This window comes from Sander vitreus, chromosome 9 (assembly GCF_031162955.1).
Source record: "Sander vitreus isolate 19-12246 chromosome 9, sanVit1, whole genome shotgun sequence".
Taxonomy (NCBI): domain Eukaryota; kingdom Metazoa; phylum Chordata; class Actinopteri; order Perciformes; family Percidae; genus Sander; species Sander vitreus.
This window is the reverse complement of record NC_135863.1, coordinates 13,508,391-13,526,362: the sequence shown is the minus strand read 5'-3', so window position 1 is coordinate 13,526,362 and position 17,972 is coordinate 13,508,391. Positions and strand designations below refer to the sequence as shown.

At 39.6% G+C, this 17,972-nt stretch overlaps 2 protein-coding genes and 1 long non-coding RNA gene across 6 annotated transcripts; 1 reads left to right on the top strand and 2 right to left on the bottom strand.

Moving 5' to 3' along the window:
• Positions 1-2,410: 2,410 nt before the first annotated feature.
• LOC144523317 (uncharacterized) lies at positions 2,411-7,003 on the top strand. The gene is made up of 3 exons (XR_013502492.1): positions 2,411-2,496; positions 4,380-4,461; positions 6,912-7,003. It is a non-coding gene; the product is annotated as an uncharacterized LOC144523317 (long non-coding RNA).
• LOC144523316 (5-hydroxytryptamine receptor 3A) lies at positions 3,941-9,601 on the bottom strand. Its single transcript, XM_078258804.1, has 8 exons — positions 8,770-9,601; positions 8,461-8,505; positions 8,171-8,280; positions 7,373-7,542; positions 6,908-7,068; positions 6,142-6,352; positions 4,935-5,225; positions 3,941-4,593 (listed from the first exon to the last, which is right to left on the bottom strand). Exons 1-8 carry the CDS (start codon positions 8,869-8,871, stop codon positions 4,376-4,378), a joined length of 1,308 nt encoding a protein of 435 aa, XP_078114930.1. The 5' UTR covers positions 8,872-9,601; the 3' UTR covers positions 3,941-4,375.
• Positions 9,602-11,282: 1,681 nt separating this feature from the next.
• Positions 11,283-17,245, bottom strand: LOC144523314 (5-hydroxytryptamine receptor 3E-like). 4 transcript variants are annotated; one of them, XM_078258800.1, is made up of 10 exons: positions 17,095-17,245; positions 16,798-17,013; positions 16,267-16,430; positions 15,969-16,013; positions 15,629-15,735; positions 15,021-15,190; positions 14,660-14,820; positions 13,767-13,977; positions 12,832-13,041; positions 11,283-12,686 (listed from the first exon to the last, which is right to left on the bottom strand). In XM_078258800.1, the coding sequence occupies exons 2-10, from the start codon at positions 16,973-16,975 to the stop codon at positions 12,400-12,402; spliced, it is 1,533 nt and encodes a 510-aa protein (XP_078114926.1). In that variant the 5' UTR covers positions 16,976-17,013; positions 17,095-17,245; the 3' UTR covers positions 11,283-12,399. The 4 variants fall into 4 exon arrangements, with proteins under 4 accessions (XP_078114926.1, XP_078114927.1, XP_078114928.1 ...); XM_078258801.1 differs by having other exon boundaries at positions 16,306-16,430; XM_078258802.1 differs by lacking the exon at positions 17,095-17,245 and having other exon boundaries at positions 16,808-16,900.
• Between the last annotated feature and the right edge of the window lie 727 nt (positions 17,246-17,972).

Here is a 17,972-nt window from a genome sequence, read left to right as displayed (position 1 = left end):
AACTTTGAGTCTAACCATGATCTCTGAGTTGATTTACCCTGAGATGGGAAACTCTGAGTTTTCGGTTCCAGAACAGCTGATTTCAGTTGGTTCAATTAACTCGGAGTAAGTTCACTCAGAGTTAAGCGCGTGCACCACCACTATAAAAAGGCAGCATGAATGAAGCCATGATACTACGATTCACCATGGCAACAAGCACAAACATCTGGTCGGCGGAAATACTCATGCGCACATGCAGCGAGTTTGAACATATATTTCGTTAAAAAAGCAACACAGCGGCTGCTGCAAAAGCGAATTTGCGTGGGAGAAAATTGCTGCAAGAGTAAATGCTTAAGTTCCAATATAGTGTATTATCATATTTAATCATAAGTATAATATATATTATATATTCATTTAAGTGCAATCCTGCGGACTTAGGCCTACTAATCCCATTCTGAGGCTGCAGCACCATCATTAACAGAATTATAATTCATAATCTTTTATTTAAAAGGGTTTACATCATTCACCTGCAATACTGTGGAACTCCTTTTTAATGGCTCTTACTGGTTTGTTTCCAGGGAACACTACAAAAACGGTTAAAGAAACGTTTCAGAGTGAGTTTCTGACGGCATTTTGCTACAGTGGCTTTACTAATATGCTCCGCATCACCAATGTTGTAAAGAAAACTGCTGTTTGCAAAAAAACGTAATGTGACAGAAATAATCTGCTGGGATGTAAGAGCATGTCGACGATGGGTGACGTTAGTGATATGAGGACGGATAAGGTTATGTAGGCTGTAGAAAAATGATACCGTGTTTTGTGGAGCTGATATTCTTAATTAGCTTTGTAGCAATTTATTTGGCAATGGCTTGAATGCAATGGATGTTCATTAATACCAAAAAGTTAATTTGTCTATTTTTTGGATAGTAAAAATGTCTCCCCACCTTACCTTGAAGCAGCATGAAACAAATGAAGATGAGCTCAGCAGGCTTTACATCTGTCATTTTCAGTCTTTTAATCCTTTTTCATGACGTGCCTCAGATTACAAAAGAAAATTGTTAGCAGTCTGCTCGATGAGATTGAGCTGTTCTGCTGAAGCAACATTAAAGGTGCACTGTGAGTTCCTGCATGATGTCACTTCTGTTGATGTTCAAAGTAAATACCAAACAAAACAGAGCAAGCTCGCCCCTCCCCCCATGTTTCCGTAACTGTCATGACTAACTGACTGTCACTAACCCCCACCCCCTTCCCCAACCATCTTGTCGGTGATTGGCTGGAATGTGGTTTGTTGTATTTTGTTGCACAGCCTGGGGCCCGTTTCAGGAAGGAGGTTCATGCGTAAATGCGTAAGTTCCAATATAGTGTATTATCATATTTAATCATAAGTATAATATTACTGTTGAAATGGTATTGAACCTATAATTTATTTCATTTAGGTGCAATCCTGCGGACGAAAAAATGTCCTAGGCCTACTAATCCCATTCTGAGGCTGCAGCACCATGTTATTAACAGAATTATAATTCATTATCTTTTATTTCAAAGGGTTTACATCATTCACCTGCAAACCTGTGGAACTCATTTTTAATGGCTCTTACTAGTTTATGTCCAGGGAACACTACAAAAACGTTTAAAAGAATGTTTCAGAGCGAGTCACATTCTTCTGATGGCGCTTTGCTAAACAGTGGCTTTACAAATATGCTCTGCATCACCAATGTTTGCAAGAAAACGTAATGTGACACAAATAATCTGCTGGGATGTAAGAGCATGTCCACGATGGGTGACGTTAGTGATATGAGGACGGAAAAGGTTATGTCGGCTACAAAACTGATAGACTGAGAAGAAAAATGATACCGCTCAAATAGGTAGGTTAGTATCTGGAAATAAAAATGCATCTATAGTCGGGGCCTCAATATCATATCCCGACATACGTTTAACTCCCTACGAAGTAAAACAGCATCGGGACAGTCGACAAAAGGAAATTCAAGATTCAGAATCCCTTATTCATCCCACAATGGGGAAATTCACACTGTTGCAGCAGCAAGGGATAAGAGGAAAAGTAAAAGACACACGTTAACACACAATAATAAATATAATTAAAGAGAGTAAATATTAAAATAGTAAAAAAAAGTATTTACAGTAATTGCACAGTCACATGTTTTATTGCACTTTTATCAGCCCTGATGTGTGTGATTTGTCCATGTGGTCTACTGGGAGCAGTGCTGATTGTAGAGTCTGACAGCAGCAGGCAGGAAAGACCTGTGGTATATCTCCGTGACGCAGCACGGGTGCAGCAGCTTGTCACTGACGGAGCTAAATGTCATGTTTTGAGAAAAAAAAACTGTTATAGTCTGCCTAACACAGTTAATAAACCAACCCTATTTTTTTATTCATGCAGATAACAAACTGCGCTAAAATGGGCCTGATACAGACAGAATGAGGAAATGAAAGAGAGCTGTGTCAGAGGGAGGAGACTGAGAGAAACTCAAGATTTATTGAAGAAAACCTGCTCCCGACCAGGTAAGGTTCACAGGCTCAGTTACCATAGTAACTGAGTCTGAGGTTAAGTTACCTCTCTTTCTGAAACGGGCCGCAGTTACCCCTCTCTCTCAGGTTTGATTAACCTCCATTTCTGAAACAGAAAACCCAGTTTCCCTCATCTCAGGGTTAACAAACTCAGAGTTTTCACTAAACCTGCTTTCTGCAATGGACCCCTGTGCCCCTAGTGTTTGTTTGACGTTTACGACCCCTTTGTTGTCTCCCGAGACCGGGCTTTTCACAGTGTATTCAGGGGGCAGGCAGCTAGCGGATCAAGCAGAGATGCCTACCATTTGAGACAAAAATTAAATCACGCTGAAACCATGCAGGAACTCGATCTAGATAGTGCAGTCCTGCATGGTTTCAGCTGTGCACCAAAATACAACAAACCACATTCCAGCTGATCACAGACAAGATGGTTGGGGGAGGGGGTTGGGGTTAGTGACAGTTAGTCATGACAGTTATGGAAACATGGGGGGAGGGGCGAGCTTGCTCTGTTTTGTTTATTTACTTTGAACGTCAACGGAAGTGACCTCATGCAGGAACTCATAGTGCACCTTTAATTTATCACTAATTAAATTAATGGTTGACGTCCTCCAGAGGCTAATATTGACTCTAGAATATGGTAGACTGTAGCATGACTTACTGTAAGCCTTTGGGGTATTCCCAGTTGCTTGCAGAGATCTACTCATCTGATGTCTGTGTTTGCATAATTAATGTTTGGATTGTACAACAGGCTTTTGAATCATCTTCATGAGGATCAGATGTGTCTGTATACTGTACTGTACTGTACAACTTGTATTCGTGAAAGCTGAGGCCAAGTCAAACAACAGTATGCACTTGACTAGTTTTTGTGTCAATTTGCCTACTGGGGAACTGCACAAAAAGTATGCTTTGCTTAGTTATGCATGCACACATTTCTTAATTAGCACTACAGCTCAGGCTGATGGGAATGTCATGAGTTTTGCAGGTTTCTTTTATTATACACTATTGTTAATCAAATTTTGACCTGATGATTGTACAAGATTATTACAATTAATTTTGAGGGGGCACATAGGCCATATGTCTGCAATAAATGTCATGGCAATACATGCAATAGTAGAGAGTTGTTGAGTTTCACTCACAACCACAAATGTCAACTTCATGGTGGTGCTAGAGGAAGAATTAGGAAAGTCTTCATTGTCTGAGAACCATGAATGTCTAAACCAAATGTTGTACCAATCAATCCAGTAGATTGTGAGATATTAATACATTTTGACCTGCTGGTGGCGCAAGAGAGGATCATCAAAGTCATTACGATTCATCAGGTGTGGATCATGAATGTCTGTACAAAGTTCCATGACAATCTGTCCAATAGTTGAGATATTTCAGTCTGGCCCAAGGTGGTGGAGCACCGTCCAACAGACGGACATTAGCAAATACTGGAGTCATATTTCTGTCTTGCATTATTTAGTATGGAGCATACAGGTTGAATAACAGAAGCCTGAGAATCGAACCTTGGGGGACTCCACTCAGATTTATGATCACCAATGGCAACCATATAGCACCTGCTTTGGAGATGTGACCTAAAACCAACTGAGCACAGTACCAAATAACCCTACCACACTAGAAATGGATGCTGTGTTGGGGGTGGAAGCCAGATTGGCTTTTGTCCATCAGGCTATTTACATTTAAGAAGTTGATGAACAAAAACATATTTCTCAATAATTTTCCCAATAAAATGAATATTTAATAGAGTCAAATGTTACAGAAACAATACGTAATATGTGTTGCCCAAGGCTTTGCTTCGCCTTCTAGTTATACAGATTGCATTTTAGTAATTTGCTACTTAAACATCCTATGAACTGTCCCTGAATTTATCCTAGGTCTGGCGGATCCAGATGCACCACATGCAGATGATGACCAGGGCATAACATGAAATGAGCAGCAGATAGATCCGGAAGAGCAGTAAGTCAAGGACATATCCTACATGGCACCACTGGCCCTGCAGCTCGCTCTCTTTCTGCAGCGAGGTGAGGTGGGCACGAAGGTCGCTGAGGTATTGACAAATCTGTTGCAGTTCAGGCAGAGCAGCTGCACCTGGCATGGGAACAGCAAAAGGAGGGCTCACAGTTTACACACAGTGACTGCAAGCTGTAGCTGTTAAGAGTAATGAGCAAAAACAATTATTAGAAAATGGGTCAGCTAGCTTTAGTTAGACAGAGCTAGCAAAGTGTTAACCTTAACTTGACTGTGATTGACTGGTTATAGTCTGTAGAAAGTGTGTTATTATCAATTTATTTCCTTACCTGACATTAATAGATTCATTCTTTTTGTTTTGAATAGAAGGCTGCTAGTATTTTTGAGATCAGGCCACTGCGGAGCTCCAGTTGGCAAAAGTAATGGCAAAGTAGTATTTGTCATTTACTGAGTTTGATTACCTCCTTTGCTGGTTGGGTGCTGGGCAGGTGTCTGGCTGGCTGGTTGGATGATACATGACTCTGGAACGCCATTTGAATTTTCAGGTTTATCCTTCTGTGGTAAATAAGGGGGCTGGATGTCCTCCGGAAAACGGTAGCAGATGAGGTTTCCTATGTGTTTGAGGACAACCACCCTCACCCAGTTTGGAACCTCTTTATATTTCATGGTGCTGTGGTGGAGGACATTGGTAATGATGACTGTCTCCAGTAGACTGATGACCATGAGGGCCAGACACACTGAGAAATAGATACCTAGATTGAAGGATAGATTGAGAGATCGAAGGATACACATAAAGAGATAAAACATCTTTACTCAGTAGCAGAAGACCAAAATACTGTATATCTGCAGGGAGTTGACAGTTGTTGACTCTGTGATTTCTGAATGGTTTATAAAATCAATTCATAGCTCCCAACATCATCTTGAAAACAAAAATATGTCAAAAATCCTCACTCTCACTAAGCATTTAGGTGCTTTGGTCTAGAGGATTTTGAGATATACAAATTGAGCTATTGACCACAACATGTAAAAACATCATCTGAAAAATGTAAGACAATTCTTTTGTATTCTTCCATTTCAGTTATTTATTTCTGTGTTAAAGCTATAGTACGTAGTTTCTGTCACTCCCATGAGGAATTCTAAGTAATGACAACAAAACTGTCGGCACGTTCACATGACACAAGCCATATGTGACCGTGCACCGCCCCCACCCCTCCTCCATGCAGTTGCTAGTAGCCAAGGACACGGAGAATTAAAAAAAAACAGATTATTCATTAATATCGAAAAGCTTTAATTAGCTGTTGCATCTTCAGACAGTTGAGCAGTTGTGTAGCTAGTCAAAAGCAAAGAGAAAAAACATTTTTTGCCACTTGGGGGTAGCGAAACAAGCTGAAAACACAAAACTGACATGTCATTTTACAAGAGTTGTAATTGGGAAAATGTTGGCAAACAGATTACTTTTTATACATTTACAGACACGAGCGATTCCCTTTTCAAATTGCACAGTCCTTTAATCGAATCATTTAAATAAAAATATTGATAAGTGCAGCTTTAGGCGGGGGAACAGTTATTAACAAATTCAAACCATGGATTATCATGGTGTTAGTGATGGCGGACCCTATAACCCAGGCTATGATAGTGCTTGAGTAATGTCACCTCTACATGTCTGACCTATGATGGGCGTGCCGTTTGCTGTGCTTGGCAGCAGATCGTTCATGATGAGCAGGAAGACGGTGTAGCCCAGAATGAGGGTCATCTTAAAGGAGGCACGGTCGACGCTATGGGGGGGCAGGTAAAAGGACAGGATGTCGATGAGCATGAGGAAGGAGCTGGGGATCAGCAGGTTGACCACGTAGAGCATTGGTTGTCGCTTTATGACCACCTAGTGAACAAAAAAAATCATGGTAGGCTACTTATCACAACAAATATCAAACTAACTTTACTATCTAAGGAGGGAAATATGTATTTAAAAGATAACATTTAACAGTGCCAATACATGCACCAAGAGTTGTTCTTCTTGAGGAAACCATTGGTATTTTTGCATTGTTAATTCTGTGTTAAAGCTGCAGTAACTAATTTGGCCACTTGGGTGCAAAAAAGTTGTGAACACAGTATGGACATATCATATATACATTTTAAGTTGATATGGCAAAATTTGCATACTGTCTGTGTAAATCCAATATTCACTCTCTTAGGTCTTTTTCTGTATCAACCAACTCTTAAAATATCTGTCTCTTTAGCGGCTTAATCCTCCACTATGTTCACAAGCTAGTCCCTGACTGTGTCTGTCTTTTTTTTTCTTCTGAAAATGACACTATGAGAGCAGTGTGAGTGAAACAGAACACCAGCTGCAGGCCAGTCAGCCAGCATTTTAAAAATGGCTGTTATATTGGTACACGTAAGAGTGTTAAACTCAGTGTGAACTGGTTTCCCTCACCCAGAACGTGATGATGTCCCACTCGTCGACCCCAAACTTGAGGATGGAGGTCTCTCCCAGTATGTCCACCAGCTCCCACTCTCCACTGGCTTCCAGGTAACGCTTTGAGTTTTCAGACATCTGCTTAAAAGTCAGGGCTGGAGTGATCCTCACATCCCTTACTGTGAAAGGGAAAAACACAATGACAGAGGGAAAAGTAGCCAGACTGTTCAACAGGACAATCTAAGCTAACCTAAATAAATAAGTTAGCTAAATGTGATAACTGATGTATTATATAATGATTTATATTTTTGTTCTATTTTTCATTTTTCATTTATTTTGTTTCCTGCATAAGATCCCAAAAGTGCAACAGACTGTGGTTGCATTTTCTGACCCACTATTGAGCAAGCTTTAGGTTCTGTAAGTACAGTAAGCCAAGGACTGGGTGAGTTATGTAAATTAAGAAGTTAAGAAGCCTTTTATTACTGGTGTGCATGTAGGAGCCAAATGTAAATGTGCAGTTCTGCACGTCAAAAGGAAAACTGAAGATCTCCAGGTTGCAGGCTGAGACGAGCCGAAGCATCCTGTCCCAGCGGATGTGGCCTGTGTGGTTGAGGTAGACGTAAGGGCACGCTTGGGAAACATCATCATCCACACTGTGAGGGTTGGAGGAGTCAGGATGAAGTAAAAGAAATAAAGAGGAACAGGTTTAAGATTCAGGTTTAATATTCATTATTGTTTTTACAACTGTCTCTACCTAAGACCGTGGTTTGTTTCTTCAACACAAGGGTTGACATAATGTCCAGAGGAGGAAAAAGGCCCTTGAGGCAAATTTGTCATATGTGATATTGATTGATTAATAAAACTGATTTGACCACAGCCTGTGGCAACTCTTCGGCATCATTTTGACTATCAATAATTGAATAGCAGAATGCTTTGCCTCAAGGGAGAAAAGGCCTTGTTGATTGTGGAAAGCCCTGAGGACGAGTGATGCACCTCCCCAGGGAGATAATACATTTGTGCACCCGGTGTAGCCTTTGGGACTGATGCATGTGCTAACACCTCAGGGAACGATGATGCAGCTGGTTCACAAGATCAAGACACAGCAGTTGTTATTTTAGTATTGCCGGATGGTCAGTGGACCAGTTTGTATCTGGACATAGTTTAGATGGGGTTGAGGGTCTTTGGCAGTTACCAGATGTGCCCTGAACTTTTAGTTTGTGCGACCCTTACAGATCCATAAAAAAAAACAAAAAAAAAAAACATTAGAGCTGGAGAACTTACAACTCATACACAATGATGTCTGGACACCACAGCTCCCTCACAGGGAGAGAAATCCTGCTGACGCCGTCACACTCAACAGGGTCCCAAACCAGAAACTCGTGTTGCCAGTACTGCAGTGAATTAATCAGAAATAATGTGTTGTTAAACTTTAAAAGATCTTAAAGTGAAAATATATGCTTGCCTGCCATTTTATAATCTCTGTATGTGATCCTGCTGTAGTTACAGGCACATGATACATCCGATTGCAATACATTTATTGACAGGTTATTATATCTTTCCATGCTACTTACCACTCTCAGCCACAAGAAAGTAGTGAGTATTTGGGTTTTCTCATTCTGAAATACAGTAGACAACAGGTAAACCTCATGTGAAGCTGATTGCTACATCTTAAACCATGGAGTTAAGTCTAAAAATGCAATGTTTTATAAAAATGCACATATTAATTGTAATATGGATTGCAGCAATGAATGTTTGCCTGAATGTAGGAAATTTTATTACAGCAAACATCTGCATTTAAGTTCCCTTACATTTCCTATGTCGGCTATAGTGTATAGAGGTGCTCTTAGTATTTTTCTTAGATGGCTAACTGACAAACTCACCACCCCCAGGACAGCATACAGGGTGAAGGAGATGTTAGCTATGGTGGGATTGCTGAGGTTCACTGCTGGCCTGAAGTTTTTTAGGTCAAACACAGCCTGCATGGACTCATAGGTTGGACCGCTGTGGCCTTCTTTACACGACAGTTTACTATAACATAGAGACACTAACGAGAGAGAGGAAGTTTATAAAAACACTTGATTGTTGATTAAATTACACCTTAACTACACATTTAAATGATTTTGAGAAATGAAGAGCTGCTTTCTAATTATAAAGCTATACTAAACCATGTGAAACAAAATGCTGTGCAATTACAGAACTGCTTACACTTGGTTTAAATGCAACAAAACTGACAGTTTTTGTTAACTGCTAAGTTACTAAACAGAATATTATTGCAGACATAAATATCACAGACAAAACTAAAAATCTGAATTATTTGGACATATGCGCTTTGAATAACAATTGTATCATTAAATCAATATCTTAACATTACTTTGAGTAATTATATTGCATAGGGCAAATGAGGTCACAGTTGCATCCTGAAATTACTCAAAGATGTTCTTGAAACACAATGTAGCATAATGACTTACATTTGTGGAAAGATGTCTTTACTTTGATTTCAACACTACACATGATTTATCACAAATGTGAAATATAGAGGATAGATAAATGACAGATTCATGTTTTTCTCATATGCAAGGAATTTAAATTTTTCTGGGCAAAACAGAAACAATGACATTGCACTGTAAGGATAATTTAAACTTAAAACGGACAGGATAAACTACTACATTAATTGTAACAAAAAAACAGTACTGCTTATTATTCACGAGGAGAAAGAGGAACCTTTCAATTGCAGAGCTAAACATGGGTCAGTCTGGAAAATATAACACATACATAACTACAAACAATAAAATAGTGAATACAATTATTACCTGAGATTAAGAGTAAACCTGAGATGATGCTGATACTCTGCTGAGACGGACTCATGATGATGTTTCTGATGGACCAGATATCCTCCACAACCACCGATCTTAACAGGTGTAAAGCAAAGAGAGCTCCTACTCGCAGTGTTAATGCACAAACACTTGTTTTTGCCACTTAGCAGGAAATTGAAATGACTAACGTTTATTCTCTGGAGACTTACCCTGATCTTAACCAGAACCACTACATGCCTAACCTCAGCCCATAACATAACCCTAACAAAAACTAAAAACCAAGGTATATCACAAAAATGTAGTGGTTTACCTTTTGCCTACCCAAATGTTAAATGAGTCCCCATTAATTGACTGTGTGACCAGTTTTGTCCCCACAACATGAGTAATACGTACTGAAACGCACTCAAGTAGATTTTCAAACTTTTATGTTGCAAACAAGCAAACAGACAAGGTACTTATATCCTTTTGAGGACATTCAACAATCATGAATAGAAATAAGTGACTAGAAATACAAAAGACAAAACTGTGGTACATGCAGATGGATGAACACACACAATTGTTCCACTCTTCTGGGAAGCACTCAACCATTTTATTTTTCAACCCCTCCACCTATGCGAGTTACAATGTGTTACATTTATGCTGTTATAGAACATACTGTCACAAAGTGTGTCTCAGTCCTGTCTTTTCCTCCCTTCAGCCACATTCACACTTCTCCAACTCGTCATTGCCATTCCCCATCAATCCAACAGATGTCCTCAGACGTTCCCACCTGTCCCAGTCCCACCCACTCTCTCATTCACCTGCTCATCTGATTTCACTTTTCCTCATCAACCTTGCAGTATATAACCTGCACATTTCCATTCATTCTGTTTTCTTATTTATTTTTTTATCTCTGCTTTCGTTCACCTAACATTTGTCTTCTCCTTGCCGGGTAATTACCTTATCATCTGACTTGCAATTGAGTTTTATTGCCAGTTATTCCTCCAGTGGTACCACCAGCAACAACAATTATTAAAGCCTATACAGACGGAGCCACAGCAGGTTCACCAGAGAGATAGGGGGGTGCTTTCCATTAAGCTAACATGGCTTATAAAGATAAGATAAAAGTTGCAAGGAATGTTTTCATGATCAATTACCAATTCAGATTTTACATGCAATATTCTTTATTTTATGAATAAAGTAGTCTGCAATCTACAAAACAGTATCATAAACACACACAGGAAATACAAGAATCATTCCACACCTCCAGTAACCACTCACCCATTTTATTTTTCAACACCTCCACCAATGGGAATTAAAATGTGTTTCATTCTAGGCAAAGAGGTGGAGTGTGGGTGGAGTTGAGGCAAGCCAAATAAGCCAACAGTCAGTGCCTGTGACGGCAACCAGCTCAAAGCGACACGGGCTTTAACATAATTTAAACTGGTAATTAGAAAATAAATCGCACAGTTGTCATGAACAGGGAAATGAGCTATAGAGACCAGTCGTTTTTGTACCAGGCTGTTTATTTCTGCTTTTAAGTTGGGCATTTTAACATGGGGGTCTATGGGGACTGACTCCCTTTTGGAGCCAGTGGCCAAGTGGCCATTCGATGAACTGTATTTGGCACTTTCGTGTCGGTTTAATTTTTGAAAATGGGTAGGCTACTAGACACTCCCTACAGGTATAATATTTCACTTTTGTTGGTTGGACACAGCATTCAAAGATGGCCCCTTCTCCCCTGCTCAATGAGCCAGAGCGCGCGCGCGCGAGAGAGAGAGAGAGAGAGAGAGAGAGAGCGAAGGCAGTGGTGGTCAAGTGAGCTAGAGAGAGTAATGACACATTTTCTGATTATTTTGTGGTTGTTTTCCTGGGATGATAAAGGGTGCCTTGTGTGAGAGGCGTGAGAAAGTGGCAGTATTTGACGACCTGGGAATGAGAACCGGCTGCACACCCTGCACGTTGTTATTAGCAGGGGGTTACACACCAACGTTGGGCCCAAAGGTTCTTTGCTGACGCCCATAAACCGTACCGTAAATAAGAAGAAAAGGGAAGATACAGGCAGAGGGCAGGATTGAGAGGGATTACTGTTGTATGAGTCTATATATTGTTTCTCAACAAAATCCTGCATAATAAACCTTAAATCTAAGACCATCAATGTAACCACAAGTGTATTCATTTAAGATGCTTTTGGGAAACACTTTGTAACCTCAAGAGGTAAAAACGAATTTCACGATCATCTTAGCCTTAAGTGTTTTTTTGTGGAAATGATGCCCTGGAGCTAGACTAAGGACAAAGTGCAAATAGAAGAACTTGTAAGACACATTATTGTGTCCTGTTCACTAGAAACCTAGAGGGATTGCTGTAGGTACAAATGTTTTTTTTGGAGTATGCAAATATTTGTTGCTTGACTGTCAATGCAAGAGAAGAATAAACAGGAGTTTTTACAATTCCTTAGCTAATCATTTAAGAACCTCAGTGCCCTAAAACATAACTGTTAACAAGATCATGTTAAACAAAAGAAAAGAAATACACAAAACTAACATGAATTGTGAAAGGGGAACAGTTCAGAGGAGAGGTGTGATACACATTGCTTTCAAATGCAAAATTCAACCAACCTTCCCATTTCCCTATGCTTAGCAATTGACAAGGAATATGAGAAAGCATGTTAACAAATAGTAATTCAGAAACAAACTCAAAAGCAAAATTATATTTAATTTAATAATATTTGTTGTATGACTGCACCCAGATAATGATGATGGTAAAGAAGCTGACTGATATGAAGAGGATGTAGAAGCTGAACAGCAGGCGGTCTATGATGAAACCCACCTGGATCCACTCCTCTGAGCTCTGGCTTTTGCTCAGCTGCTGCTCCACCTGTAGGCGGATGACCTGGAGTTCCCTGCCCAGGCTCCTCAGCTCATGCAGTGCCTTGTCCTCATCCAGCGGCCCCTTCTGTTCTGGAGCCTCGCTGTCCTCCGCCACCAGAGAGGAGACTTTCATTTCTGTCGCACAGGAGATGAAGGGTGGAGGTGATGACAACTGTGACTGTTACATTATACTATATTAACCTGTACCAAGATTTTCTGCACAATGACTGCTTGAATAGTTTCACCTGCATAAAACCACATCCCAAGTCTCACATACTACCTTGTGCAGAAGGATTTTGGATGACTGCGCCGTCTAGATCTCTGGGCTTTGGAGGAAACCGTACAAGGTGGCCGAGGATGTGAAGAACAAACACTCGGACCCAGTGAGGCACTGGGGAGTAGTGAGCGGAGCCACACAGCAGGTTTGTGATGAGTATAGTCTCCAGTAGACTTGCCACCATCAGAGCCAGGCACATACACAGGAACACATCTGGGATAACAATAGTAAGTGCTTTTTAAAAATCCTTTTTTACAATGCTGTTTCACGGACAAATACAAGTATAATCCAGGCAGAAACATCCAAGAATTAAAGGCCGTTGAAATATACTATTATCACATTGATAATACAATTAATATGGCAAAATGTGCCAGCAAACAATTGCGTTTTACTCGTCAGGCAGCTATCATTCATTTCTAGTCGTGTTCCTGTCCTGATAAATGTAAGTCCAATATTCACTCGACTTTTAGCTCCGTTTTAATCTCTACTAACGTCCAAGGGAAATATTTGTCCATTTTAGCTGCTAAATTCTCCTCTATGTTCACTAGCTAGTTGCTAACTTTGTCTGTCTGGTGTTTGGTACTGGCCAGGTAGTGTACACTGGGTTTTTAGAGTTTTTCACTGAAAACAGCTGGCTGCTATGGCTGAAAACGACACGACAGCAGTGAGAATGAACCAAAAACGGTAAATTTGCAGACCGTGGAACCAAAACAAAGACTTGTAAGATGCTAGAACAATCAGGAAACTACAGAGTTAATGATTATAATTATGATTTATAATTCCTTCAGGAGGGTCCATCCAATTTAAACCCAAACCTGAAACTGGAAGCCAACACTACATTTATTCAGGAACTATAATAATACATGATACAGCATTTCATTTTCAGAATGTTGTGCTACAAGTGACTCTTGCACTATTAGGAGGTATTGTTAACTGACTTATGAGAGGTATGGTGTTTCCGGTAATAGGTAGCAGGTCATTCATGATGAGCAGGAAGACGGTGTAGCCCAGGATGAGGGTCATCTTGAAGGCGGACCGGTCCATTGTCTGGGGAGGCAGCAGGAAGCTGAAGAGGTCCACTGTGATGAGGAAGCAGCTGGGGATCAGCAGGTTCACCACATAAAGGGTAGCCCGGCGCCTCACTGACACCTGTAGTAGTGCAACAGATATACAGCAGCTGGTAAACCTCAGTTAGATTTGTAGATTAGATGACATAACATCACTGTTTAGCTCTGTTTTTCTCCATTTTACACAGCCTGAGTGAATAGACTTAATATGTGGAGGTTTTTCAAGTATAAATATGGCTCTAAGAAGTTTCGTTAAGTTGAAATATCTGTTTAGTCAAGATTTGATTAAAGAATTACAAAAAACTGCAAATACCTGTAGACAATCATCACAATTAAAAACATCTAGAAAGTAAAGTTACTACTTTAAACATCCTAAAAACACAGACTTTACATTTGACCACAGCATACAATACTATCAATTGTTGAGGTAAAAAAACTAACATTTGGAGTGTTTAATGCCTGTAATTATAATGGTTTTACAAACAGTATTTCTGTTCATATGACTGTGTAATGATTGACATGCATCTGTTAATACTATTAATGCAAACTGTTAATAGCTCATATTATAATCTGTGATGGATTACAATTTTAAATGTTTTATTTAACCTTAATAAAATGTCATCTTCTCTTTATATATTTGGTGAAAGACTTTCCAAAACATTTTCCAATCCTGTTCCTCCTCCTGTATCTTCCTCCTCATCTCTCTTGTTGTGCATGTAAAACAAAACATTACGACAAGGTTACAGTCTACAGTATTTCCTTACATAGAAGCGAATCTCTTGGTACGGTCCGCCCACAGCTGGTAGTATGAATGTCTTCGTTGTGAGTCCAACTAGTTCCCACTCACCCTTAGTTGTCATCACTTCTTTAGATAATCTAAATATATCCTCTGCAGTTGATGAGAGGTCAATTGGCATATCAGCCACTGAAAGGAAAATATGATTCAGTCAATGTTTTTGTGCAATTTATTTCATTCACAATTACATTGATTACAAGAAATCCTATGTGCACCACGTAATGTACAGAATTTCTATTAAAAAAGATGAAACAAACATATCAATCTGTATTGTCTCAGGTATTGTGTAAATTCATGAAAAAACAAGATTTGAATCAGTTTCTGCTTACTAGAGAGTAAGTAGGAGTTAAAGCTTAAACAGCAGGTCTGGGTGTCAAATGGAAACGTGTAGATGTCGAGCCTGCAGGAGCTGATCACTTTGACAGGCTGTTCATCAAACACGAAGCCATTAGAAAACAGATAGCTGTATGGGACAAATTGAGCTGAGTTCTTCTCCATACTACAGGATAGAATAGAAAGAAAAAGAAAATGCATAGAAGCCGGTAAATAGGATTGGTAATATCTACTTTCTGGGTAAGAATACCAATGGCTATATTTGTAAAATATATTCAGTTCATTAAAGGCCTTCTCAGTAAAAACAAACAAAAACAAAGTAAATATATATACAGATTTTACTGAATTAATTAAGAAAACTAAGGAAGAAAAAGTTTCAAGTTAAACAAATGTGTATGAAGTTTTTGTTTTGTCTTAAAAGATGACCCAATTTATTTTGGCTCTGTGCTAAAACACTGAATTTAAAATTTAACAATGACTTTCTAACAACATAAAATCACCAGTACAACTCTTATGTGGCGGGCAATCTAGGTCAGGCCAGTGAAATGTATAAAGTAGATCCACAGCTATGGCTGCACTGCTCTACAGAGGAGATGCTACTTACAATTCATTGATGACCATATCTGGTACCCAGAGCAGATTCCTTGGAATTGTAATCCATGAAGAACCGCACTCTTCTGGGTCCCACCTGACAAACTCATTTCTCCATTTCTGCAACGCGAATCAGACAGATACAATACATAAGTACCTGGCTACATAACAGTATAAAACTACAGTTTTCAGCCGATACAGTATCTGGTGGAAATATTATAGTTCTTTAGATTTGACTACAGCAACAGCCGTTGAAAAAAACATGATTTAAAAGTTTTTCTAATTCTCAAGCCTGGAGAGAGATGAACAACTATATTATTTCTACTAACGTTCATTGTGAAGGAAATACTTACAAATTTTTGCCAGATATACGTTTTCAGGACCTGGGCCTTTTCATCCTACAACAGAACCAACATTCAGTCGTATGCATTCCTTCTTTACAGACATTTTATGAAAAGACCATATAGAAACAAAAATTGAAATAAAGTGGAATTATCCTGTTGGCTGACATAACCAAAGTAGAGTTGTGTGCAAAATGACAGAAATATGTTGTACTATTAAAATTTAATGAATAAGTTGATTACACTTTACACTTAAAAGCAACTGAATATGACCTAATAGTAAATTAGTTTGAGGTTAGTGTAGCTTTACCACCCCCAAAATGCCAAACAGGGTGAAGTCAATGCTGACGTTGGTGGGAGTTGACACATTCACGACAGGTCGAATGGATCTCATGTTGAAGACTGGTTCGAGTGCCTCCAGCAGGGAAGGTGGGTCAGGTCGAGAGCAGTTCAGCATGATGGAACTGCATGGCGCTAACAAGGAAAACAAAAAACGAAAGCAAGTGAGAAATAAAAAAAAAAAAAACACACCACACTCTGCTCCAGTTTTTAAGACTGATCTAATTTGTTCTCTTCCGTTTATGACGTTTTTTTTTTTGCCAGGATAAGACTTTCCAAGTACCGTAACTTATAAATCTGTTAAACTGTTAAAATATTTTTTCCATGCAATACTCATTTGGTCACAAGAGGCTGAAGTGCACCACTACCCCATGTTCTAGCGCTTATTAACAACATTTATAGCCAAAAGAAAGTGTTAGGAGCTAGTTCTGACCCAGAAGGCAGAGATATCACACAGACAATGTAGAGCAGTTTTAAAAAGGTTTAATTAAACAACGTGTACTCAGAGTTACACAGTTGATTGTGTCAGGGCGGGAAAACTCCTGGCTGGTCCGAGATAGAGGCGAGCCGACAGGGAAGAGTCCAGGTGGTTTCGGGACACGAAGGAGACAGGGAGAGATGAGTACACTGGTGGTTTTCCCAAGGTGGAGACTGAGGCTGGACGGTGAGGCTGGGAGCATGCAGGCACAGCGGAGAAAGCAGCAGGTCTGAGCGGGAACTAGATAGAGACACAGGGTAAGTTTAAGCACAGAGAACAAAGGCAAAACTAGAATTCTTCTGGGACTTGGAACCAAGTTACCACATGGGTTGTAGTTAACGAACTGGCGCTGAGGGGGATGATCAGCCTTGGTTTAAATACTGCTGGGTTGAATCTGGATGATTAGCTGCAGCTGTGAAGATCGGCAGTGCATGGGAGAAGCGGCCACGCCCCTTGACCTACTTTCCTCCAGACCACGCCTCCAGCACGCCAAACGGAAAAACACAGACAAACACAGACACACAGGAAAAAGACATCCAAAGCAGGGCGGAGAGAGAGCTGACCATAACAGAAAGCCATGACAGTAATGTTACATAACTTGCTAACACACAATATATGTGTCTAGTGTTTAGAGTACATGGATCCATTAAAACTAAACTGGAAGGAAACATGAATGCTTTAGTCCTATTTAGAACATGAGGTAATGGTGCACTTCAGACTCTGAATTTCTGGCTGAAATGAGTGTTACAAAACAAACAGAAAAATGATCCTGACAAAACCTCTTTCTTTTTTCACCTATTCTTAAGTCATAAATACAGGAGAGTAAACAATTTAGATCAGACATAGAAAATAGATCACCAGAATTTTTTTCTTCTCGCTTGCCTCTCAGGGCTTCTTTAGACATTAGATCAAATCTTCTGATAAAATGAGTAACGACGTTCAATAAATATAAATTTTTCCTTTACTTGATTGTACACAGTTGCCTCAGTTTGCTAAATCAATACAATGCCTCAATGAACTCAAAACCTTTTGACTTCCTTTATATGAAACTAAACTGAAGGGACTGACTTAAATCATAACTCTTGGAAATCAATAGGAATCATGATATATATATATATATATATACAGTATATACACGCTGTATAAAACTACATGAGCTGTACTTACCATGCATGAGCACAGAGATGAAGATGAATAGA

Excerpts from the sequence above, each read along its gene's own strand:
- LOC144523316 (XM_078258804.1), bottom strand. The coding sequence starts at position 8,871 with ATGCAGGCTGTGTTTGACCTAAAAAACTTCAGGCCAGCAGTGAACCTC. Across the intron at positions 6,353-6,907 it reads GGGACATCATCACGTTCTGG|GTGGTCATAAAGCGACAACC; the intron begins GTGAGGGAAACC and ends TTTGTTCACTAG. Across the intron at positions 5,226-6,141 it reads AAACGGCACGCCCATCATAG|GTATCTATTTCTCAGTGTGT; the intron begins GTCAGACATGTA and ends CCTTCAATCTAG.
- LOC144523314 (XM_078258800.1), bottom strand. The coding sequence starts at position 16,975 with ATGCTCCCAGCCTCACCGTCCAGCCTCAGTCTCCACCTTGGGAAAACC. Across the intron at positions 16,014-16,266 it reads TGTTTGGCATTTTGGGGGTG|GATGAAAAGGCCCAGGTCCT; the intron begins GTAAAGCTACAC and ends GTTCTGTTGTAG. Across the intron at positions 13,978-14,659 it reads ACCAAGAGATTCGCTTCTAT|GTGTCAGTGAGGCGCCGGGC; the intron begins GTAAGGAAATAC and ends GCACTACTACAG.